Source organism: Cryptomeria japonica, chromosome 6, assembly GCF_030272615.1.
Source record: "Cryptomeria japonica chromosome 6, Sugi_1.0, whole genome shotgun sequence".
Lineage (NCBI taxonomy): Eukaryota > Viridiplantae > Streptophyta > Pinopsida > Cupressales > Cupressaceae > Cryptomeria > Cryptomeria japonica.
In genome coordinates, this window is record NC_081410.1 from 393,920,265 (window position 1) to 393,946,821 (window position 26,557).

General features: G+C 38.9%; 1 protein-coding gene across 1 annotated transcript in view; it reads left to right on the forward strand.

Moving 5' to 3' along the window:
* The window catches only part of LOC131038306 (vacuolar sorting protein 18), a 394,486-nt gene that overhangs the window by 339,455 nt on the left and 28,474 nt on the right, over nucleotides 1-26,557 (forward strand). The window contains exons 20-23 of the mRNA XM_057970666.2: nucleotides 8,241-8,429; nucleotides 14,902-15,129; nucleotides 25,073-25,228; nucleotides 25,451-25,606. Of these exons, the coding sequence (XP_057826649.1) occupies nucleotides 8,241-8,429; nucleotides 14,902-15,129; nucleotides 25,073-25,228; nucleotides 25,451-25,606 (729 nt within the window). The remainder of the gene's footprint in view (nucleotides 1-8,240; nucleotides 8,430-14,901; nucleotides 15,130-25,072; nucleotides 25,229-25,450; nucleotides 25,607-26,557) is intronic.

Consider the following 26,557-nt stretch of genomic DNA (forward strand, 5'->3'; position numbering starts at 1 on the left):
GCACTATTCACGCTACTGTAGCAGCAAGATGGGAAGTCATTGTTGGAACATTATGTCAAAAAATGCTGGAGTATTTAGTGAGTTGAAAAATCTGCTATGTATTTGACTTTATTAATTCTGGAAATAATATCATATCAGCAGTAGTTCAATCTTCATGTTGCATATTATTGTAATTTCCTTCTAGTTCATGTTATGTGATTTTAAACCTATGCAAAGACTTAAAAACAAACAAACATTTCATTTCTAAAGCCATAAGAGGTTTAAACATTAAACGGAGAAATAAGGAGTTGGATGCAAACTATTTGACTAAATTCCTATCAGCAGTTGGTTTATTTTTGGGGCATTCTAGGGTGTCCATTACAGTGGTATCAAAGCTTGTTTTTCCTACCATCTTGTGAGGGTTTCGTGCATCCAGCACATCAGTATTACTTGAGGAGAAACAGGTCAAACCTAAACTTACAGAATTCACCAGAGATTGAAGAGGAGGGTGACCCTTTTTCAGCACCAGCCATGGGTGACAGAGATGGGGAAAGGGGAGAACCTAGCACTAGGGAGATGCTCAGTGATCTTGCTAGGGGTCAGAGGGAGCTCCAGGCTACATTGCAGCAGATGGCTATAGCCATTATACAACATTTGACGAGAGCAGATCAAGGCAATAATGGCAACCAAGGTAATAATACCAATCAGGGTAATAATGCTAACCAGGGAGGTGGACAGGGTAATGGAGGTAATGGAGACGCATCGGTTAACAGGGGAACCAGGACATATGCTAGAGCAAGTTCTTCTACCACGAAACCACTCATGCCACAGTTTGCTCCGAGACAGAATGACTAGAATAATGCCGGTCCTACACAGTAAGAGATTCAAGATATGATTATGGATGATTGGAGGGACTCCAGCCCTGAGTTACAGGCTGAGATGACAAGACTCAAGAATATGCCCATGAGAGGAAACTGACAACAAAATTATGAGATGAGGAAGAAGTTGGGAAAGTTGTCTATTCCATACTATGATGGTACAGGGAAGGCTTTAGCACGGATATGGGTCCAGAAATTAGATACTTATTTCCAGCTTAATCCCATGCTTGAGGAGGATGCGATTAAGTATGTTGCATTGCACTTGGATGGGAGTGCACACGAGTGGTGGCACCATGGTATGGTCACATTGGGCCATAATCAGATAGACACATACACAGAGTTCACTGAGAGGTTGATTGACAGGTTTGATACGAAGGATCCAAAACTTCATTTCAAGGAGTTAGCTCAATTGAGACAGTGGGGTCTTATTGACAGTTACATCTCAGATTTCCAGAGTCTATCAGTGTTGGTTACAGACATTTCGGAGAGGAGGTTGATTGTACTGTTTGTGGATGGATTGTTAGAGCCTCTTCGTGGTTGGGTGAAGGGACATGATCCCCTCACATTGCAGGATGCCATTCGGAAGGCGAGAGATCTTGCACCTTCCGCTTCTAGGAGTAAGTTCACTCCTAAGGATCCACACTTCAAGAGGGATAAGGATAAGAAACCTCTACATAAGGATTCTTAGCCTCAGAAAAAAGAATCAAAGAGGTTAGACAATGAGACACTGAACGAGTTGAGGTGGAAAAAAACTATGTTTTCAATGTAGGGAACCGTGGGATTTATCTCACAAGTGTCCTCTGAAGGCTAAGGCCAACTAGATGGAGTACTTCTCTACTAAGGAGTCATAGTCAGAGGATGAGGAGCAGCAGTCAGAGTCTGATGGTGAGAGCAGTGCCACTGAGGAGGGTTCAGGGAATGAGAAGTCCCTAGCTAGATTGACAGGTGCTCAAAAGGCAATTACTTTTAAGGTGCGTGGCACCATACAGGGACAGAAGGTGGTGCTTTGTTGGACACTGGGGCCACACATAATTTCATAGATTCACAGTTAGTGGCTAGGAGAGGGTGGCAAATTGAAGAACATTCAGGATTTCGAGTCATGGTAGCTAGTGGTCACAAGTTACTATACACACAGAAGATTACAAATCTTCGCATCAGATTGGGAGATGGTTATGAGCTCCAGGATGAGTTCTATGTTGTGGACATGGGTGATTATGACGTTATCTTAGGGATGACTTGGATGGCATCGTTGAGAGAGTTTACTCTCAACATGGAGAGAGTAGAGATGAGGTTCCAGCATGAGGGCAGGACCGTGGTACTCAGAGGATTATCAGATGGCAGTTGTAGGGTAGTTTCTTTGAGGAGGATGGAGAGATTGTTCGGACATGATGATGTTGAGTGGGCAGCGGAGTGCTTGATTATGCCAGCATCACCAGAGCCACAGGTTAAGAGTCATCCGCTTGATATGCAGGACATCCTTGATAGACATGCCAAGGTATTTGGCAGTATTCCACATGGTGTTCCTCCAGATAGGGGGATAGAGCACGTCATTGAGTTAGAAGAGGGGGCTAAGCCCATTATGATCACGCCCTATCATCATCCAAAGAAACACAAGGATGAGATAGAGAAAGCCATCAAGGAGTTGTTGGAGATGGGGCACATTAGGCCAAGCAAAAGCCCTTTTGCTTCAGCAGTTGTTTTGGTTAAGAAGGATGGAACAATGCACATGTGCATTGACTACAGGGCCTTGAACAAGAAACCATTAAGAACAGGTACCCCATTCCGAGGATAGATGAGCTGATAGATGAGCTACATGGGGCATGCTTCTTCACAAAGATAGATTTGAGATCAAGGTATCATCAGATCAGTATGAGGGCAAAGGACATTGAGAAGACAGCTTTTCAGTGTCACTATGGTCATTTCGAGTTTCTGGTTATGCCATTTGGGCTAACCAATGCTCCTACTACTTTTCAGAGTTGCATGAACCAGGTATTCAGGGGGCATTAGAGGAGATTCGTTTTGATTTTCTTTGACGATATTTTGGTCTTTAGCAAGACATGGGAGGAGAATTTGTAGCATCTTGAGGAGGTGCTATCTATCTTGGAGAGAGAGTCACTGTATGCCAAGGAGTCTAAGTGTGAGTTCGGGATGACAGAGCTTTTATACCTTGGTCATATTATCAATGCAAAGGGAGTTCGGGTGGATCCTGAAAAGATTAGAGCTATTGTTGATTGGCCCACGCCTACGAACCTTACTCAGCTTAAGGGGTTCTTTGGCTTATGTGGTTTTTATAGGAGGTTTGTTAAGGGGTTTTCTCAGACAGCTGCTCCCTTGACAGATCTTACTAAGAAGGGGGCCTTCATGTGGACAGGGGCAGCACAGAGGTGTTTTGAGCATTTCAAGCAAGTGATGTCTTCATGTCCAGTCCTAGCTCTACCAGACTTCACGAAGCCTTTTGAGCTTCATTGTGATGCATTGGGTGATGGGATTGGAGCAGTATTGATGCAGGAGAAGCACCCCATCGCTTTTGAGAGTAGGAAGCTCCGAGGTGTGGAGAGGAGCTATTCTATTTATGATCGTGAGATGTTGGCCATCATGCATGCCTTGGCCAAATTCCGATCCTACTTGGTTGGAGGGAAGTTTGTGATCAAGATGGATCACAACAGCATAAAGCATTTCATGAGCCAACGAGACTTGAATGGCAGGCAACAGAAGTGGGTCACTAAATTGCAGGCTTATGACTTTGACATTGAGTTTGTCAAAGGGAAGAAGAATGTAGTAGCTGATGCCTTATCAAGAAGACCTCACATTTGTGCTCTTGCAGAGATTACAGGAGATTGGAGGGATAAGATTATAGCAGAGTATGTTGGATATACTTGGGCTTCTGGTTTGATTTCAGGTACTATACAAGATGATCGCTATGAGGTGATAGATGGATTGATCAGATTTCAAGACAGGGTTTATTTGATTCCGTCATCACAGTTGAGAGAGGCGATACTGAGGGCATTTCATGATGCGCCTACAGCTGGGCATCCAAGGGTCTTCAAGACCTACAGGCAGATCCGAGAGCGGTTCTCATGGAGAGGGCTCAAGGATGATGTTCAGAGGTATGTCAGGGAGTGTGCAGTTTGTCAACAAAATAAGGGAGAGCACACGTTTCTTGCAGGTTTACTACAGCCCTTGCCCATTCTGGACAGGAAATGGGAAAGCATTTCTATGGACTTCATTACTGGTTTACCACGAGTGCAGGGAAGAGATTGCATTTATGTGGTGGTAGACAGATTGACGAAGTTTGCTCACTTCTTTGCTATTCCTTCTTCTTACACAGCAGCTCAGGTGGCAGATTTGTTCTTCAGAGAGATTTTTAGGTTGCATGGGCTACCAAGATTTATTGTTAGTGACAAGGATAGCAAGTTCATGAGCGCCTTTTGGCAGGAGTTGTTCAGGCTGTGCGGTACAGATCTTACACCTAGTATGAGCTACCATCCTTAGACAGATGGGCAGATGGAGATAGTAAATAAATGGGTGGAAGGTTATTTACGGAACTATGTGACTGTGCAGCAGAGAGCTTGGGTCGGGTGGTTACACATGGGGGAGTATTGTTACAATACCACATATCACATGACCATCAAGATGACTCCATTTATGGCATTGTATGGGTATGAAGCACCAAGCTTCATGGATTTGGCTTTGGGGGACAACAGAGTGCCCAAAGCCAAGGATCCGTTGTAGGATAGTCAAGATATCCTGAGAGCGCTCAAGGAGAATATACAGTAGGCTCAAAATCAGCAGAAGTTGTATGCTAACCAACATAGGGTAGAGCGCAGTTTCGAGGTGGGGGACATGGTGTATTTGAGGCTACAGCCATATAAGCAATCATCGCTCAAGAGGAGCGGAGCAGAGAAGTTGAAGCCTAGATTTTATGGTCCCTACAGGGTGATTCGCAAAGTGGGTGAAGTCGCCTATGAGCTTGAGCTTCCAGAGGGCAGTCGGGTACACAATGTATTTCATGTGTCTAGGCTTAAGAAAGCCATTGGTCATAGTGTAGTACCTTTTGCAGATTTACCCCCTTTAGATGAGGAGGGGAAGCTCGTGTTAGTACCTGAGGCTATTTTGGACACCAGAGAGAGGAAACTCAGAAACAGGATAGTGAAGGAGTATTTGGTCAGATGGAGAGACCTGCCGGAGGAAGATGCTACATGGGAGAATGAGCAGGTGATACAACAAGCTGGACTGAGATTGCTTGAGGACAAGCAATTTCAAGGGGGGCGGACTGTAATGTCCCCACTTTAGTAGTTGACCAAGTGTATGTGCGTTAGCCTAGCTCTACATGGTCCCGAGGGCTAACGAAGGGTTTAAGGGGATCCTGGAGTGTTTTGGCCTAGTCATTTCCAGTTTGGGCCAAAACGGAGTTGATTTACTTAGTTTCAGGCATACTTACTATTTTTCATAAGTCAGCAGGACACAACGGAGGCTAGTTTTGGTGATTGGATTCGATACTCCTCGGTGAGAGCTTTTCGATGAGCTATCACTCGCACTATTCGGAGTCCGATTGCTAATATATTTTAATGCCTGAAGTGTTATTAAAGTAACATTTAATTTAATTGTAAAATATTAAAGTTTGACTTTAATATTTATTTTATGGGGATGTGTGCAAATCAAAGGGGCACCCAAGGGAGACATAAGTGAATATTTTAATATGTTTTATATTGCACATCTTTTATCCCACATTGTTCAAGTGAGTTGGGTCGACCCTTGGAGAAAGAATAAAAGGAAGCTTTTGTGGCTTCATTCAACATGTTGAATATGAGAAGAAATTGATGTGTGAGTTGCAGATCCGTTCTTGGCATTAGAGGACGTCTATCCTCTCTTGTGACATTCTAGACGTCATTCCCTTGGGGTTTGGCCTTTGGAATCCATTGCTATCAGCTTCATTAACAGGCAGATTGGGTTCATCTCCAACTACAGGCAAATTTGGTGTTTTGCTCATACCTTCTTCACTTCTTGACCAATGCTTATGCCATTCTGAAGGGATGATTTTATGAAGATATTGGACTGATTGAAGACTAATTAATACTGTAGCGCAGCACTATTCACGTTACTATAGCACGGCACTATTCACGCTACTATAGTGCAGCACTATTCATGTTACTGTAGCAGCAAGATGGGAGTCATTTTTGGAACATTATGTCAAAAAATGCTTAAGTATTTAGTGAGTTGAAAAATCTACTATGTATTTGACTTTATTAATTCTGGAAATAATATCATATCAGCAGTAGTTCAATCTTCATGTTGCATATTATTGTAATTTCCTTCTAGTTCATGTTATGTGATTTTAAACCTATGCAAAGACTTAAAAACAAACAAACATTTCATTTCCGAAGCCATAAGAGGTTTAAACATTAAACGGAGAAATAAGGAGTTGGATGCAAACTGTTTGACTAAATTCCTATTGGCAATTGGTTTATGTTTTGGGCATTCTAAGGTGTCCATTACAGCGGAAAAGATGAGATAGACAACAAATTGCTATCTCCCTCATCAACATTAGCTTCTATGTTTTGTGTGTATTATGAGCATTCGTATTGCTTCTGTACCATTTCGTGATACTATATATTTTGTAGGAATGCCAACAGTTTATACATGACTATTTGCATTAAGAAGCGCTATAAGCTCCCTTGTCTATCAAATCTTTTCGCACTAAGGTTTTGTATATTAAATGTCTAAATGCACTTGTATTTATCCTGCCCAACCGCATTAATGAGTACTGGAATACATCTCTTGCCTATCGTTCTTACCACTCTGAAGATAAATTGACCATCTTGGTTGAACAGTCTATGGGACCAAGAAAAACACACACACTAAACCCCTTAAATATATTTTTCCATGTCTGATCTCTTGCTATGAATCTTGACTAGAAAGCTAGCCGTTTGGTTGATCCTATCCTCGTCAAATGTTTGATCTCTTGCTATGAATCTTGACTAGAAATCTAGCCGTTTGGTTGATCCCGTCCTCGTCAAATAACTGATGCATGTTGTCGGCCTTCAAAATGATCTCATACTGAGCTCGAATATCTTCATACGCTATGCATTCAATCAGAAAGTGCCATTTAGTCTCAATTGCTCCCATCCCGCAAAACAAACAAGTTCTCTCTTCCTATAACTCCTTGGGCCTTTTCCACCTACCCGTTTCAACCTGAGATGATGCAAACTAGTCCTCAATTGTGCTACTAACAACCTAGCTTTCCCTTTAATAACTGCCCCTAAATATGCTTCTATGAGTTCCAGAATGGTAGCCATTCCTTTGAATGAAGAACAATGGTATTTGCAGAGCAAATTAAACTTCCAGCAACAAGAATGTCCCACATTTTTTCCAAAATCCGCCTATAAACTCTATGGATTGGATTAACCTTTCCTTAACGAGAGGGTACCGAATGCAAAAGTTATTTTTAATTATTATAAAACGGAAATAAAATAATAATAATATTAATAAGTGAATTAATAATAGCTTAGCTTAAAATACCTATTTCAAGACTTAAGATGTGAAACCCTAGACATCTATTCAGACCAAAATAGGGTTACCTGACGCGACAAGCTGACAAAAAACATGGTCAATTGAAACGACTTGACTCACTTACCTTTAGGGTTTCTAGATGGCATGAGTTTTCCCTCTCCTTACCTCCCAACTTGATGATACTTCCCCTCCCTTCTCAGAGGATGACGAACTCCTGCACACACTTGGCCAATTCAACCAGTTAGCTCAAAAACCTTGTTATAATCTTGACATTTCAAAATATCATTATCAAAAGTAAAACATCTTAATGTCATAATGTAAACCATCAAAACATCAATCTAACAATTATGAGTCTACAATTCATTGTTCTAAGCACATTTAGCATCATTCAGTAATGCATGAACATCTAGGGCATCATTATTCAATTTAAAACATGAAACATCTAGGGCACGATTAAATATCTCACAATAAAGCATAGAACAACTAGGGCACAAACAACATGGCGTAAAGTAGCATAAAAACTAGGGCACAAATGGGATGTAACAGATCTTTTCAACTCTAGCACAGTTTCCTTTATTTTATACCAATTTCTCCTTGAGGGGATCCTCATATGTACTTGTCTTTATTGATGGGATTTTATTCGTCAGAAGTGGAGATAAAGTTTATAGATGGTTTGTGACAGGTGATGATATTTTTGTATTGATTAAAATAATTACAGTTTTTAATAGGTTCTGCAATCTATTAAAAATAGGATTTTAAAGTAAGAAGGTTAATTAGTATACTAGAAACATTTCCTTTTTGCTGTTTTTTTTCCCATAATATATTTCTCATCCATTAATGGCGTGTGCTCATTTGTCTTGATAATGAGAACAGAAAGATGAAAGTGCACTCTTACGCTTCCTTCAATGCAAGTATGGAAAAGGTCGATCTGGCAGACCAGATATATTTTATGATCCTAAGTATGCTTTACGTCTTTGTCTGAAAGAGGGACGAATGCGTGCTTGTGTTTACATCTATAGCATGCTGGGCATGCATGAAGCAGCTGTTGCTCTGGCATTGCAGGTAATTTTCATCTCATTGAAAAATTCTCTTGTGGGACCATATTCTGTAACTGAGCTAAAAAGACTAGCAAATATGCAATAAAATAGATATTGGGAACCTTTGAAAAAAGGAACTTGTTAAATAGCTATTTAAGAAACTGAAAGTTATTAGCCAAAATTATGTCAAAGAGAAGATAAACTACCAGCTCTTTTGTTTCTATTTTAATAAGTTTTTAAAGTCGGGAGTTTTTCGGTAACAACCACTACTATAGTCACATTATACATACACAGAAAACCAAAACTAAAAATGGAATTCAACTACTTAGGTTTAAAAAGCATGGTAAATTAAAACATTAAAATACTAATAAAAACACGGAAAAAACCTACAAATGTATATAAATTTAGAATTATTAAAGTTAAATAAAGTTCTCAATATCCCATAAATATATCGATAAGCAAAAAGTGTCCAATATATTTAGAGGATATAAAGAAGAGACAGATATATATTGTTCTTTCATCTTTGATGTTTCCCTAATGTCAGAGATCTAGTTAATTACTCTTTTCCATAATCAAAACTCTATTGAACACTAAAATACTAAATTGCAATACAACATAGCAGTAGTCATAGATAACCCTTGCAAAATACCATATACTGTTTTAAAACAGCTGCCAAACTACCATGGGTTCATTGCAGAATCCATTGAATTCCATTGGATTTGATGCAGTTTTCCTTGGTAAGATGGTTTTAAACTTGTTTTTAAGAAAAAAAAGTTTTTCCTAGTTTGACCTAGTTTATTGAAAAAACTGGGCAACTTGGGTCAAAATGAGACGATGCAAGTGGCTGGTCTGTTTAAAAGGGTGCTGTGTTTTAATCTTGTTTTTTATAACTATGGTCGCTTCTACTGATAACTGATAAAGGAAAGGATTAGAAATATCAGTTGTGATAGATCTCATATCCAACTAAATTATCACCTCTCGTCACACACTAAAATACTAAAATACAAAATAAGAGTTTGAGATCCTTGGACCTTAATCACTAGAAAATAATGTGCGTCAGAATGTTAAGTCATTGAGCTCAATTTTATGATCCTGAAAATGTAAGATACCCTGTCTAATATAACCTTAATCTCCCTGAATTTCATGATTTTAGTGTATTGGCATTCCATTAAACACTTTGTATGCAAGCTGTCTTGTTCATTTTTGAGTGGGTTTTTTTTCAGAGCAGCAGATTAATGGCTCCAAACTAGTACAAATAATGTATGAACTCATAATGGAAATGATAGGGTGATTTAACAAACACTTGCTATACAATATAACAGCCACATAGGTAGTTTGACAACTCGGATTTCATGTTAATATAACTGTGGTTACAAGTCGGAATGAACTGAAATAACCTTACATTGACAATGCTTTAACAAACTTAGATCTAACTCAAATGTTTGAAGTTAATTGTGGAACTGATCTTAGTTGCAAAAGTAACACTAGTGCTCAGATATTAAGTTTCAATGCAAAGCAGTACCAAAATCTACTCTTTATTGTTCAACTATAGTAAAATCACCCTCCTCGTTGAATTTAAAAGTAAACAAATGATTTGTTCCTGACCTGATATTTGATACTTGTACTTTGCAATACAGTGTCTTATATTTCTATATGAAATAAATGAAATCTCTGACCTTTTAGTAGCAGATAATTGTTCCCTTACACAATGAAATCCAAGGCACTCAGGGTATTCATTTATGACAGACAGCTTTCAACAAATGCCGCCCACAGTAGACTGGAATGATATGACTATGATCTCAACAGCTATTTAATCTCCAATGCATATTCCAAGCACCTGTTCAATAACTTTGAGCAGCTAGCAATGCAATCACCATTGGTACGTTACACCAATACCTGGAATCGCAGCCTTCAATAATGTCTACGCTGCTACCGGTAGAATGTGTCCAAGTGTAGAAGCATTTACCTCACACTGAGCTGCAAACCAAATACCACAGGTTGCCTTTCTCCCAAATATGGACCAATAGCCTTCACATATTACTCAGGCCCACTAAAGCTGCCAATCTTTAAATTGAATTCCGTATAAATGAACCTGGGCAGCCAAACTATGCTAATATCCTCCCACGTTATTTGGCTTCTTTGAAATAAGTTGCTCAATAACATTTCATTGCCCCTTATTTTCGAAATCGGCTGCCCAAAAATGTAATGCCAAGATGGAAGGCCATATAAAATTTAACATTTATCGGCATCACAAAATGTAAGGCATTTGAAACAATAAAATGACTCCCATAATATATGTAAGGAACCATAATCCGTGACAAATATTTATTTCTCAAAGTAACACTCCATCTTATGAATTAATAAACTCTGTCATTTGATTTCAGCTTTACCAAATACATCCCACTAGGCCTTCGCTTTATTTGACTTGCCAGCATAAGGCAAGACGTCCCAATTTTCCTCACGCCAACTTGATGAGTGGCAGCCAGTATTATTCAGATTTCCATGCCATTAATGAATGACCTAAGTCTTAAAATCTGGCACTCGTTACTATCCATGAATTATTGCTTGCTATTAACCCCTAGCTCACTATTTCTGTATATTACCTTCACCAACTTAACTGGTACTATCACCTTACTCAAATAAATTCATTATTAACTCCTTTGCTTCTTTGCCTGACTAATATTTCTGAAATTCGTCTTCTGAGAAGACTTAACAAAAATTCAACAAACATCTAACACATTGCGAATCCTGATGTGAATCTGCCTTCCTGATGGTGTTGGGTTTCCATCCAACCTCGAGGGTTTTTGTCTTCAAGTCCTCTGAAAGCAAAAGCTCTCTTGTATTCTTTTATTACTAATTTCTTGAATGAATAATCCTTATTTCTGCCACCCTTTTATAATAGTTTATTGATAACGGTTCCAAATATTAAATCATAAAGTGACATTAATAATATTATAATTTTAACTCGAAAAGTCACTTTATAATAAATAATTAATTAACTATTAATTGCCTTAAAATAATTTAGTCAGAGTAATAATTTAATTATTTATTTATTTATTTATTTAAGGTTGGCAAAAATAGGACATTACAAGTCTTCTCACCCTGGGATTGCTTGTCCTCAAGCAATCTGTAGAACAATCACTGAAGAATTGTACCAATCACCAGGATCCCTTATCAATCTAGGAGGCCTGTAAAAGCTTCTGCTTGAAACATTATTCAGCAGCTTTTCTGTAAACAATATCTCCTTATCTCTCCTAGATAAAAGTATGAAAAGACTCATCATGGTATTAGCATAGTCACCATTACATGCTTCTGCCTTAACACCAAAATTTCGCTGTGCCACTCTGATAGTACTGAATGTGGTAGTTCTACCCTTCTGCATTACCCTATGAAGTTTCCTAGCAATCCCTGGATCCCAAACCTTAGAATCGTCATATATCCTCAAAGTGAAAAGATAAGCATAACCTGCAAATCATGAACACAAATTATCCAACTCCAAATTGATGTTGAGAACAAAATTTGAGTTGCTCCTCCGAGGAAGAACACAAATTAGCTTGCATGCAATCTGAATATAATGCTGGGCAGCCATGAATTACATGATTTTCAAAACTAGATGAAGCAATATTAGCTGCAACACCTGTTCTCTTCAACCGTAACCTTTTGTCAAAATTCTCCGAAGGCTCCAAGTCCCCAAAAAGTATAATCTGATTGCTGCAAAAACCTGAAACTAACATATTATAATATGATTTCAACAATCTGAAAATGAGACCTCAGCAACAAGTCCGAAATCTCTTAGGAATAATGAAAGATTTAGGTGTTCTAATAGCTGGAAATACCTTTGTCAAGACTGTAAATTCCTTCACAAAATTAATCAATGGAAACATGCTCCCATTTATGACTGAAATTTCCTTCCAATCTTCTTGTAAGTATGCACGAGGAATCGTAAGATGGCCATATCATTAATGAATGCTCCAAGTCCTAAAACTTGGCGCTCATTTCTTATTACTATCCATGAATCAGTGTTTGCTATTAACACCTGGCCCACTATTTCTGTATAATTTCTTCACCAACTTAACTGGTACTATCACCTTACTTAAAGAAATTCATTATTAACTCCTTTGCTTTTTTGCCTGACTAATATTTCTGAAATTTGTCTTCAGAGAAGACTTCACAAAATTTCAACAAATATCTAACCTGATCAATAAAGCAGAGTGCGGATCTTGACGTGAATCCACCTTCTTGATGATGTTGGGTTTCTATCCAACCTCGAGGATTTTCATCCTCAGATCCTTTGAAAGCAAAAGCTCTTCCGTATTCTTCAATTACTAGTTTCCCAAATGAATAATCCTTCTTTCTGCCACCCTTTTATAATAGTTTATTGTAAACCATTCCAAATATTAAATCATAAAGTGACATTAATAATATTATAATTTTAACTTGAAAAGTCACTTTATAATAAATAATTAATTAACTATTAATTGCCTTCAAATATTTTAGGCAAAATAGTAATTCAATAATTTGTTTATTTAAGGCTGGCAAAAACGGGACATTACAGAAAATTAGTTGACACTACAATGTGAAATCTTAGTTAGCCTTCTAGTTTCATCGTAAGGCCAAATAACTACATTTGTAATAGATCCATACATGATCCACTGCCCAAAAGTATGGGTGAGACTGCATGAGGATGTTACTGCTGTCTATGCATCTACTTTCAACTCTGATCTTCAATAAATATGTGTACTGACTGGAAACTCCATATAAATTATCTGTCTTTTCTTAGTTGAATAGTCTTATTGTTGATTAGGGATTGTGACTTACAGTGTTGCATCTGTCTGTCCAAATCCACAGCTGGAAGCTTGACCACAGTTATCTTAATCTCAAGCAAACTCTGGAGTAAACTGGTTCCCCTATTCTAATGGTTTCTAAAAATACTTATGGGTGAAAAGGGTGAGGGAGAAAAATACCGTAACTTTTACACTAAAAGGGTGATGTGCCAAAATAGTGTGTCACTCCCAAAGGAACAAGATAAGCACTTGAAAATCTAGATTCTAAACATTCAACAAAAAAATGGATATGGTAAATGTCTAATGCTAGAGGTAAGAAGTTTAACACTCTAGTGAGGTTGAACTGTTCACATAAAACTCGAGATTGTGGGAAGAATAAAAATGCCATGAAATCTTTTATTAAATGCTTCTGAAAATACACAGTTGCAAAACTCTCCAAAGGTTAAATGCTTGCTGAATGCATAATAAAACAGTTACAACTGCATAAGAAAGAACTACAATAGAATCAATCTCTTGCAAAGCTAAGGTGGGCCCCTCATTTATCTGCAATACAAACAATTTTGGGACATTGAAAGGGCCTTCGATATCTATTATGATCATCCTCCTTATCAATGCCTCACATTTGCCTACAAATTATCCTATGATATTAAGATACGCAAACAGGTCCTGAAATAGTAAAGCTAAAGCTTTAAAATGTGTTTTTAATTATTGGACTATCCTTTTATCCACAAGGAATATTTTGACTCGTTGGACCTGCACTCTTTATCTTGGCACTTTTATAAACTCATGAAATATCTCTCTTTTTGGCTTTATGAGGGGCATCCCTCACTTCTAATATCTTTTGTTTATGATTATGCTCCCTCTCTTATTTTGAGGTACTACCTCTTTATTATTACATAAGGGCCATATAATTAAATTGATATTGGAACAAGAACAAATTATTTAGATTTTAATTTAAGCAAGTCTGTTTACAAAATAAAAAAGTTTCTGTTCAAGAAAGTCGAAGACTGAAAGAACCTAGAACTACAGAAATTATACATTAGTTTCAAGGTACTAGAATTTTTCACTACACGTAATAATTCAAAACTTGCTAATACTTATCTGTTGCTATCAGAAATCGGAAACACCCATTATTAAATAAAGTCTGTGTATTCTTTTATTGATGGAAACCCCCAAAACAGTAGATACTTTAGTAGGGTGAAGTGTGAACCATCCCAATTCATTTGATGAAATGATCAGAGGACCAATACACACTTCTTCAACAGTTGCTTGGCATTATATCCTAATAATATATTATCATGAAGCTTTTGCACAAGCTGCCTGCTCTAACATGGATTCCGTTTTATTGATGAAAGTCTTTATTAATATCAGAATTTCTAAGTAAAAGGTGGTTGCTTATCCTCTTGGTCAGGCGTTTCCAAGATACTTTTATCATTCTGTCCAAGGATACTTCATTTACTATTTCTTTAGTAAAATACTTCAATATGAAAAGTTTTGTCTATATAATCAAAGTATGAAACTCACATACCACCACAATGCTTTACCTATCGAGAAAGTCATTTTTCAATTGCATATTGTAGGAAATAAATAGATTTGTTTTTTCATTTCAGAGCTGTTTGTCTCTGTAGAATCAACATTTAGGCAATAGTTCTTGAAGAAGATATTGTTGAATATATCATATAAACATGATTCTCTTACAAATTCATTTGCCAGGTAGACCCAGAGCTAGCAATGGCAGAGGCAGACAAAGTCGAGGATGACGAAGACCTGCGAAAAAAGCTTTGGCTCATGGTTGCCAAGCATGTAATTGAGCAGGAAAGGGGGACAAAACGAGAGAACATTCGAAAGGCAATAGCCTTTCTCAAGGAAACAGATGGCCTTCTAAAAATTGAAGATATATTACCTTTCTTCCCAGATTTTGCTCTGATTGACGATTTCAAGGTATGAATGTCTTTGATTTCTTCTCACTTCTTAAGAATACGATACTTTTGCATTAGGTACACCCCCCACTATCCTTTTGGTGGATGACCTTATTTTAATTTTTTTTTTATTTAAGTTCAAATATAACTGTAAAGATTGAATGGTTTTATGCTCTTTCTGATTGGCACAATTACATGATTATTTTAAGATGTGGAAGATGTTTACAAAGTCAGCAAACTAATGACTGCGAATTGTGCTTGTACAAAAATATCCATTATAGAACTTTCTAGCAGTTTATTAAGATAACTGTAACTGAAGCTTGAAAACTGAATATATGGAAAGTCAACAGGCTTTTAAAGACCATTTGGACCTGTAACTCTACCATTACTAAAAAGAGTGATAGACGCGTGGCAGCAGGAAACCAAAGAAAAGCAAACACTGATGCTGATGATTTAAGTTTTGATTCATCAATCTGTAGAAGAGAATAACTTGATAAAGTACTGTGTAGTGGGACCTGAAGGTTTTCTGTCAGCTGGACTGGCCATAGCTTTGAAAATGCCCTGAACAAAAATAGGAGTTTTCAACCTAAACTCAGAGTTGGACCATAACTTATAAGGTATGCCTGTTGAACATCCGGAATACTGAGAGGGGAGGGGTGAATCAGTATTCCCTTGAATTTATTAAAACTTTTAAACAACCATCCACATAACATAGTTGCAGAATTGAAAATGAATAGTAAACAGAAATACAATACACCACATAACACAAGGATTTATACATAGAAAACCCAAGACGGTAGCTCTCAATATTATGTAACCAGTTACAATAATACAGGGTGGCTCACTACCGGATAGACTCACTACTAGAGGATGGCTTACAGCCAATATTACAAAATCTGAACTGTTAATATTGCATCTATCATATGCATGAGTTACAATTCCACTGAGGTGCATAATCACTTTCACATTCACTATATAAATTCACTATAATCACTTTCACATTCACTATATACATTCGCATACAATGATCAAAAAGATCATGTCTTAATCCTTCGCAAAGCAACTGTATATATATCAAGCTAAGTCTTCAAGAAGTCAGCTCCACCGGAGTAAAGGTTATCCCAAAAACCCTTACATGCTTCAGTTTGGTTGCACCAACAATGTCGTTGAGTATGAAGCCTTGATCCAAGGTCTCCAACTTGCACAAAGCAGAAAGATCGGATCTTTGCAAGTATTTGGAGATAGTGAGTTGGTGGTTAACCACATCCGAGCTCAAAGTATAACAAAGAACAACCTACTCAAATCATACAAACACGGGGTTTGGGATTTGATTGAAGGATTCGAGGCCTTCAATATCCAAAGCATTCCTAGAGGTCAGAACAAGCACGCTGATAGGCTTGTAGCGGTTGGTGCTCAATTCAACATACCAGCGCATGTTGCAAGTGAGAAGGAGCAACACATCAGGCTTGTTGTGAGGCCTGCTGTCCCAAACAATCAGGTAAATTGGCAAGTGTTCGAAAGCGATCAGCAGATCGTCAACTTCTTGCAAAATGAAGCAGAATTTTCTGCTAAAAATCAGTCTAAGTTGCAAGACCAGTATGGAGATCAAATCATGCAACTCAACTACAACAAGTTGCCTAAAGGTCTAGTTATCTTGAAAGGCATTTTCAACTCGGATGATCAGTTGAAGAAGAAGATGAACTTGGCTACAAAGAGGTGTGATTATAAGCCAGTTGTTGTCGCCGGGGTAGGTCTCTAAACTTGGGCAAGGTGTGTTCCTCAACCAAATAAGAGGCCTTTGTTGAGCTTTGTAAAAAATATGATGACATGGTTGCTTGGACCTATGAAGACTTGAAGGGTTTTGACCCTAGCTTAGCCCAGCATACTATAGAGCTAAACCCGGATGCAAAGGCCAGTTAGACAAAGGCAAAGGCCAATAAACCCCAAGATTGAGCTACTAATGAGGAAGGAGTTGACCAAGCTCCTAGAAGCCAATATCATCTTCCCTATCAAGCACTCCTCTTGGGCGGCCAACCTTGTCCCTGTAAGAAAGAAGAATGGGGAAATCAGACTATGTGTAGACTTTAGGGATCTCAATAGAGCCTCCCTCAAGGATCACTATTCCCTTCCATCTATGGAGCAAATTCTCCAAAAGGTCAGTGGCTCGGAAAGATTTTCATTCTTGGATGGGTATTCAGGCTACAATTAGATCTTGGTCCAAGAATCAGACCAATACAAGATTGCATTTACTACTAAGTGGGGTACCTATGCTTATTGCAAAATGCCCTTTGGGCTAACCAATGCAGGTGCCACATTTCAAAGAGCAATGGACATGGCTTTCAAAGGGGTATTAGCAAAGTTTGTGCTTGTATACCTTGACTACATAACTGTTTATTCAAAGCATGCAGCTGACCATCTTGGTCATCTTGAGCAAGTGTTCATGAAATGTAGGGAGTATGGTGTGTCCTTGAACCCTAGCAACTGTGTATTTGCTATTGATCAAGGTTGCTAGGACACATTGTATCCAAGGATGGCTTGACCATTGATCCAGAGCGAGTGGAGGCTATTCTTTCTCTTCCACTCCCCAGTCATAAGGATTGCAAAGTTTCCTTGGTAGGATCAACTTTGTGAGGAGGTTCATTCTCAACCTTGCCACCATGGTAAAACCCCTCACTTCCATGTTGAAAAAAAACTTGGTTTTTAGTTGGACCAAGGAGGGAAGGGCCGGTTTTGAAGAGATCAAACAAGCAATTGCTCAGGCACCTACCCTTGTCAATCCTAGCTATGAAAGGGATTTTATCCTCTATACCTTCGGAGGAGAATCCAGCATCTTATCTGTCCTAACATAGCTGAACGATGATAATTTGGAGCAACCTATTGCTTTCTTTAGTGAGGGGTCAAAGGACTATGAGCTTGAGTATAGCTATGTAGAGAAGCAAGTCCTCACTATTGTAAGGGCATTAAAAAAGTTCAGACACATGTTGTCTAACAACAAGATCCAACTCTTAGTTCCACATGCAAGTGTCAAGGATTTCCTTCTAAACAAGGACATCAGTGAGAAGAGCGCTAGGTGGATAACCAAGGTCATGGAGTACGATATCAACATCAAGATCACCAAGCTTGTAAGAGGCAGGGGCCTATGTGAACAGCTTGTCTCATCTTCTGAGACTACTTCAGAGGTCGCCCTTGTGTTACAAGAGGATCAACCAACTAGCAACGACACTCAATTCAATTGGGTAGGTGACATGACCGCCTTCTTAATGGAAGGTAGATACCCCAAAGGCCTGGACAGGACCAAAAGAAGGCATTTCAGGTTGCAGTCCATTCCCTATGTCTTCGTGGAATGGCACTCTTTTTCAAAGAGACTCTAATGGAGTCTTACTAAGATGTATCGAGCAAAACCAAGTCAGTAGATTGTTAGAGGAATTTCATGATGGCTCTTCAGGGGACCACTCCTCTGCAAGGACTACGGCTATCAAAATAATGAGGACAGGTTATTACTGGCCATCCTTATTCAGTGACTCACATAGATGGGTGAAGAATTGCAAGAAATGTGCTCTCTTCTCTGGAAAGCAAAGACTAGCTGCCCTAACTCTTCACCCCATTGAAGCAAATCAACCATTCGCACTATGGGGTTTAGACTTCATTGGCATGATAAATCCACCTTCTAGTGCTGGCCATAAGTGGATCTTGGCCGCAATAGATTACTTCACTAGGTGGACAGAGGCAGTTGCATTGAGGGATGCCACTGAGACCTCAGTGTTGGAATTCCTTGATGGAATTGTGACAAGATTCGGTGTCCCCTCCACCATCATATCAGACAATGCCTGGGCATTTGTTGGAACCCAAATCAGTTCTTGGGTAGTTAAGCATGGTGTATACTTGAAGACGTCATCCAACTATTACCCTCATGGTAATGGCTTAGCTGAATCTTCCAACAAGAACCTCATCAGGATAATTAAAAGGACAATTGAAGACAGTCAGAGGGCATGGCATACTAAGTTGAGGACAGCCTTATGGGCTGACAGGATCACACACAAGAGGGCGATCGGTAACTCCCCTTTCATGCTAGTATATGAGAAGGAAGCAAGACTCCCAACTTCCCTGGAGTTACCCTCTCTTGAACTAGCACATCAGCTGGAATTAACAGAGAATGATGCCATGACAATAAAGCTAGTTGAGCTGATGGAGCCGGAGGAGGTTAGAAGTCAGGCTATGCATACACTTGAGACTCATCAAGAGTAGGTCAAGAAATTTTTTGACAAAAAGGCGACTAATAAGGTCTTCAAAGAGGGAGATCTAGTTCTCAAATGGGATGCAGACAGAGCCAAAGCTGGGCGACACTCCAAATTTGATGCTATTTGGAGTGGTCCATATGTCATCACTAGTTGCAAGGAGGCCAATGCATTTCATCTCTCCAGGCTTGATGGCGAAGTTCTTCCAATCCTAGTGAATGGGATTCATCTCAAGCCCTACTTCTGAAGAGGTTGTTGATGACTATGTAAGTATTAGACTAGAAGTTGTTTTGCTTTCATAAGTGCTTGTGCACCTACCCCATTCTCCTTAAGAGGGTGTGCGCTTTAATTTCCAGTTTTCCTCCAAGTGATGGCACACACATGTTTTGGGTCTTTTCAATGACTCAGTGCCCAATGGATGCTCAAGGCTTCTGGACTTCATGCTTAGCAGGCAAGCATCCCGCAGAAATTGCCAAAAATGCTGTCATTTTATGACACCTTCGGTCCATTAGTAATAACCGATCAGAGATATGATCCATGGACCAGCGCTGCCCCAGTTGATCAAGGAGAAAAGCAGAAGAATTATGAGGTGAGAGGTGTTGTCTTGCCTAGAGGAAGTTCCTTCTCTTTGCCTTCTCTTCTTTTCTTCTCCGGAACTTTGGAACCCCGAGGTTCCGAAGTTCCCTTTACTTCCTTTTCTTTCATGTTCCCTGGAACTCCGAAACCCCGAGGTTCCGACGTTCCCTCCTCGTCTTCTTCCCTTTCCTAGAACTCCGAAACCCTGAGGTTCCGAAGTTCCTCCCTTTCCTTCCCCTTCCTCTTCAGTTCTTCGGAACTGTGAGGTTCCGAAGTTCCCTTTCCTTGCCTTCTTCGGAACTCCGGAAACCCGAGGTTCCGAAGTTCGTTTCCCTTAGCCCCTTTCTTTTCCCGGAACTCCAGTTACACGAGGTTCCGAAGTCTCTTCCTTGCTACTTTTCCCTCTTCCCCAGAACTCCGGAACCCCCAGGTTCTGAAGTTCCTTCCTCAAGCCTTTTTCAGTTCCCCAAAACCCCGAGGTTCCGAGATTCCTTTGCTAGGTCTCCCCTTTTCCTTTTGCTTAGTTTCTCCTTCCCCTTCCCCGGAACCCCGAGGTTCTGAAGTTCCTTCATTGTCTTCCCCACTTCGGGAACCTGAGTTTCCGAAGTCCTTGGACTTCCTTCCGGCTTGCAGCACTTCTAGATGGCGTGATCAACACTCAAAGCTTTAAATGCTCCGACGACTTTTGTGACTTGTACACCTTCTTTTGTGTAGCTACAAGGGTGCATTTAATGATTTTGGCAGGATTTCCATCAAGAGAGGTACAGGGCCATGCTTGTTGTGGTAACTTATGTCATGTCTGCATGCTCTGACTTTGGAAGGTCAGTCAATCCACCCTTCTCAGGGTTGCATTTTGAGGGTATGGCTAGGTTGCTTGCATGTACAGAAGTCAAGTGCATGCACTTCCCTGCACTCTCAGAATGACATTTCCCTGCACACACAGGGGTCATGATCACTCTTGTAACCAATTTTCTATATAAAGGTTGTTAAACCTCATTGTAAAGGGTTCTCTCCCTGCTGGCTTGAATTATTCTATGCTCTTTCACTTGTCTTGTATTTATCTTGCATTTTTGCAACTGTAAGTTTGGCCATTGGCCTTATAATGAATTGAAATCACCATTCTTGCCTTCCTTCGACTTATGTATGTTGTGTATGTTTCCTTACCTTCATCATAGGTGTATGTTTTGTGGTTCTTCCCTCATATATGCCATGTTAAATCTATTTCTGAGTGGACTTATGGGAAACTTTCTCCCCTCTTGACATTCAGCGAATTCTAACCTCCATACATGCATTGGGATCACTCATACAATTGAAGTTTGTGCATCTCCTGGGTATTTCAGTTGATTCTTTGTCTCATTTCGGGTAGGGAGAGAAACAATCTCTCCTTGGTGCATCACCTCCTTAATTTAAAGCATTTCTCTCTTCCCTTTTCCTCTACAAGTTGTTAGGATAGGCTTAGGAGTAAGTTTTGAAGTGTTGAGTTGGTTCAACACCTACCTGGATTGAGAAGGAAGTTGGCCTTCTCCGGAGATTCAACCCACTTGCGCAAGGTCCCACACTTCGGGGTTGTTTCCATGTTTCACAAGGTTGCTATGTTGATAGCTCAGCAAGGGTGCAAGCTTTTGTGATAACAGTTACCAAAGGTGGCACTAAGGTAAGCTTCATTTAGATAGTAGCACAATCTTGGCCACTAGACGAAGTTACCAAAGGTGACTCTAAGGAAAAGTTATCTAGACAATTGCACAACAAAAAGTATTTGAAGAATTGAAATGTAGACTCTATTTGATGTCAATACTTACGTTAATTAGAGATCAAAATTGATGCATCAGAATATACATTGGATCAGTCCTCACTGAACATAGTCACTTGATTGCTTACCAGAGCAAGATATTCACTGAACTAGTAAGGAACTACTCAATATATGATTGCAAGACTTTATGCCATTATTTAGACATCTAAGCATTAGAAGAGTTATATCTTGGACAAGGAGACTATGATCCACACAAATCACAAGCCACTTTAGTTCTTGCAAACTCAACACCCACTACAACAAGAGCAGCACAAAAATGGTTGTATTGTCTTAAACAATTCCACTTAAACATCAAACATAACAAGGAAAGTGCCAGCCTAGTAGCAAATTGTCTGAGCTGAATGCTAATTCAAGCTCTCATAGTAACTACAACTACAACAGAGTTTCACACAACACCACAATTTTTTTTAGGTCTACATGGGTTTCCAACTTTCAGCACCCATTGACATAGTTTACCAGTATCCTATTCAACCATCAATTATAGTAACTCGTTTATCTCTAAAGGAAGTTGACAAAGCTATTCAATTCATTGAGCGCATTTAGTAGCAAATGCAAAACAGTCTACAATAGATCAGTGCAAAGCACAAGCATTAGGCGCTGCACACTGTTGTGCGTATAGCACACACACCCCATCATTGACAGGGACCCCCGTTTTGAGTCTGGTCTGCCGCGTAGTAGGAGAGAAGTGAAGGAAGCGTTCAATGCTTTGAAGTAAACCTCATGTGAGTTGCCTTAGAAACCCAATTTCGCTTAGCAAATGAGCAAAAGGATAAAGTTCGGAAGTTTCATGCCCTCTGAAAATCTCACAAAATAGTTAAATCGCCGAAATGATAAAGCTTCACAGCCTTGCAAACTCGGCTTGTAAGCCGAAAATGAAACAACAGTTGAAAGTCGCGCAAATGATACCTTTGGGCTGAAAATGTCATAAGTCCCGAAAATCATTAAAATCCTGAAAATATGCTTTTGGGCCGAAAATGACCTTCTAACCCGAAAACGCAAAAATGAGAAGTAAAGGTGTTTTAACTTAAAAGTTTGCAAAAAGGCCTTTTAGGCCGAAATCACTTAAAGTTTGCAAAAAGGCCTTTTAGGCCGAAATCACTTAAAGTTTGCAAAAAGCCTTTTAGGCTGAAATCTCTTAAAATTTGCAAAAAGCCTTTTAGGCCAAAATCGTGAAGATGTTAGAAGAGAGGCATTTTAATAACTTTGCAAAAGGTCTTTTTGGCCGAAAATCTAATAAGATGAAATCCTCATAGGCCGAAATTCAAAAAATGCTTAGAGGTTTCAAATTGCCTAATATGCATGAAATTCCAAAGAGAGAGGCAAATGAGCATTTAAAATGAAATCTCACATTTCACCTCTATTAAGCGAAAAACATTTAAAGATTCATCTCACAAAGAGCTTCTTGAGCCAAACGTTAAAATTTAATGTTTGTCAAAATAATTTTAATTTTTCAAATTGATTGATTGTTCGCAGGTCGAAGGTATTGTCCCGAAGATGCAGGAACGCGAGATCTGAACCGAGCATTGGGAAGTGTGTCGTTGTGCCACCAGACCACAAAGCTGAAGTCCACCACCGAGACCAAAGACCGAAGAACACTCTGAATGCGGCAAGTCTATGCATTCTCGAGAAATACACAGCTAGATTTAATTCCAGAAGTTCAGTTTCTGAAAACTGAAACTGTTTTATTGTAAAATTGCCTGTGGGCCCCACTCAATATATTTTGAAACAAAGGGGAAACAGGTCAGTTGTGGACAATTATGTCCAACCATTGGATAGACCCAAATTGAATCCAAACAGTTGTGGGTAGTTGAGATAGTGGTTGGGTGGATGACTAAGAGTTTAGTGGGCATGGGTTAAAGCTGCCAACTTCTAGATGGTAGGTTACAGCCCTTGGATGCAGTCCATCCTAGCCTCTGATTCATATTGTAAAATCTATAAAAGGCAGAGGCCTTTCTTTTGTAAAGGGTTAGGTGGTTAGAATTTTGTAGTTAGATTTTAGAGTTAGAACAGGTTAGATTTTAGGAATAGCATAGAGATGCTGCAGAAATTGTTGTAATGGCAATTGAAGCAAATATATGAACATTGAAATATGGTGTTTGTTGTCTTTGTTTAGTCTGTTTGCATGTTTTCTTTCAGCTGGTTAATTTTAGAGTGCAGGGATTTTAATGGTGAAGTGTAGAGGGGTATTTGATGCATTTCTAGTTCATACCATTGGGGGTCTGCTGATTGTAGGTCACCGTGCATGGTTAGTATGAACCCAAACTGTGCTTAGTTCAACCGCAGGTGTTCGTCTTTAGGCTGCGCCAGAATTGGGTGCCTAAAACGAATGTCTCCGGTCTGAAAATCCTTCATCCCTTGGAGCTTGCACCATTCTTGTCTAGTTGTGAGGGTGTCTCTAGCAAAACAAGAATTGGTTTATCGAAATCTATCTACCCGCTACATCAACTTTTATCATCCTTGCCCTTAGGCTTCCTAAACCTTCTCTTTTGCTTTTATTTCCCTGTCTGAAAATCGCAACAGACCAACTTGTTGCAAAACGTAATTCCCCCTTGTGCTCCCAGCAAATCATATCGACCGTTGAGCTATCCTACAGTCAAGACCTGACAATCGAAACCTTGAGGTCGTCCCCATTGATCAATTAAAACAGCATTAGGGATTTCCTTATCTCAAGAGAGGATAGGATACTCGGCGAGATCATTCTATTCTGCGTTGGCCGGATAGAGTCGTAGCAATGCGATTTTAGCCACGTCAACACACACCTTTTATTTTGGTGATCAAATCTATCTACATCTATAGAAGGAAAGGCTAATAGGACCTTACCCAATGACTTCTACAATCAATATAATAACAGTTAGGTTAAAAAATGAGGATGAATAAAAATGCGACCATCAAAATTTTAGGAAGTAAAAGCTAATGATTAGAGCTAAAGAAAAAGTACAAAATGTAAATTGTGAAGAAAATTTTCTACCAAAAGTATATAAGTAGATCATACTACCATACATCTAGTTTCAGTAATCTCATTTTTATATCACTCGAACAGTTTCTTGCTTCTATCCGATAAACTAGTGTGGCCTGTGCATTTACTTTAATTCATGACATCTCAAAATTCTCATTCTTGTCTAGTATCATTAAAGCTGTAAATTCCATACTTACTCCTATATTTCCAATTGTCTCTGTTGCAATCTTTTCATTTCCTATTTTGATTCACAGGATATGCATTGAAACAAAAAGAAAACCAACGTTTGACCAAATGTTTGCTCAGTACTCAATAGTAGAGTGACTCAGGAGAATTTTTATAGAACATTGTTTTTTTTTAATGTTAGTGTACTGGTTATTTCCTACAGGAAGCCATATGTTCATCCCTGGAAGACTATAATAAGCAAATTGAGAAACTGAAGCAGGAGATGAACGATGCAACTCATGGAGCAGACAGCATCAGACAAGACATCAGTGCTTTGGCACAAAGATATGCAGTTGTTGACCGTGATGAAGAATGTGGGGTATTGTTTTTTAACATTCAGCCATGACTCTGTCTATTTAAGTGAGAGGAGGCTTTTTCTAATTTCTTGCATACATTTCTTTCTGAAGCATTTCTCAGATTATTATAGAACAGCTTACTGGATACCAGGTTCAAGTCATTTGTCTTTTAATTGCAGCTCTTAGGCATAATAAGATAGAAGTAACACTAAGAATTTTAATGACTATCAAACTGGATCTGACAGGTTTGTGAACGAAAAATATTGACTTCAAGAAGTGGACTTGGAGTGGCTAGGGGTTTTACATCACCCATGGCGCCATTTTATGTTTTTCCTTGTGAACATGCTTTTCATGCACAATGTCTTATTGGGCATGTCACGAAGCACACAGATCCAACTGAGGTAATAATTTGCAGTGACATTTATTGTATGCTTGATCTATTCTTCCCTTTCATGAAACTTAAATCAAATATCATACTATATTTGTCTATCCTTTCATGCAATGCTTAGAAATGTGATTACGTATGTGTGTACATATGGATGCATGTGTATGTGTATGTATGTATAACCAAGCTACCTTTAATTAATATGTCCACAATGTATATGCTGAACATGTAATGGAAAAACAAACATATCCTGTTTGGCAAACACTTATCCTTGCTAAGCTGTTGAATTTTCAATCTGAAAGGCATGGATGTATCAACTTTTCATGGTCATTGCACACTTTGACTCAAAAAGGAATGCTATTGTAAATATTTTCACAATAATTTATAATCTATATTTATGCACATTGTGCATTTAAATGATCTTGAAGTAACAAGTGTTGCAGATTGATGCTTTTTTAGAAAGCATTACCCTGATTGAATCTATTTACATAACTATCTTCTGTATCTTCCCATTGAGTGGGAATTCTCTGCATTTCTATCCTTTTCTTTGTGTTACATTGCAATTAATTCAAGATAACCTGGTTGTGATGATGGGAGGATGCACAAGGTATGAGTACATAACACCCCTCTGAAATTTGGGTGCATCTGTTATAGGGTGTATCTGTGTATACTTTAAAATTGTGTATGTATGAGTATATATACAAAAATCATTAGAAACTTGAATTTAATTGTACAATTATGGGTACAAATGCACTCCTGTAATGCATCTGTTTATTTTCTAGATCTTATACTCTTCATTCTATCCCCTTTTATTACTTGTGAATAACATTATTTCTTGCTATCCTCCTCACTTTTTCTGTTCCTTTACTATGAAACTGAGAACTGTATAAGCTAGTATGAGCTACAAAAAGTGAATCCAACATGCTAGATCAGTGAAAACAATGGTAAATTGATTTGAATTTTTTTG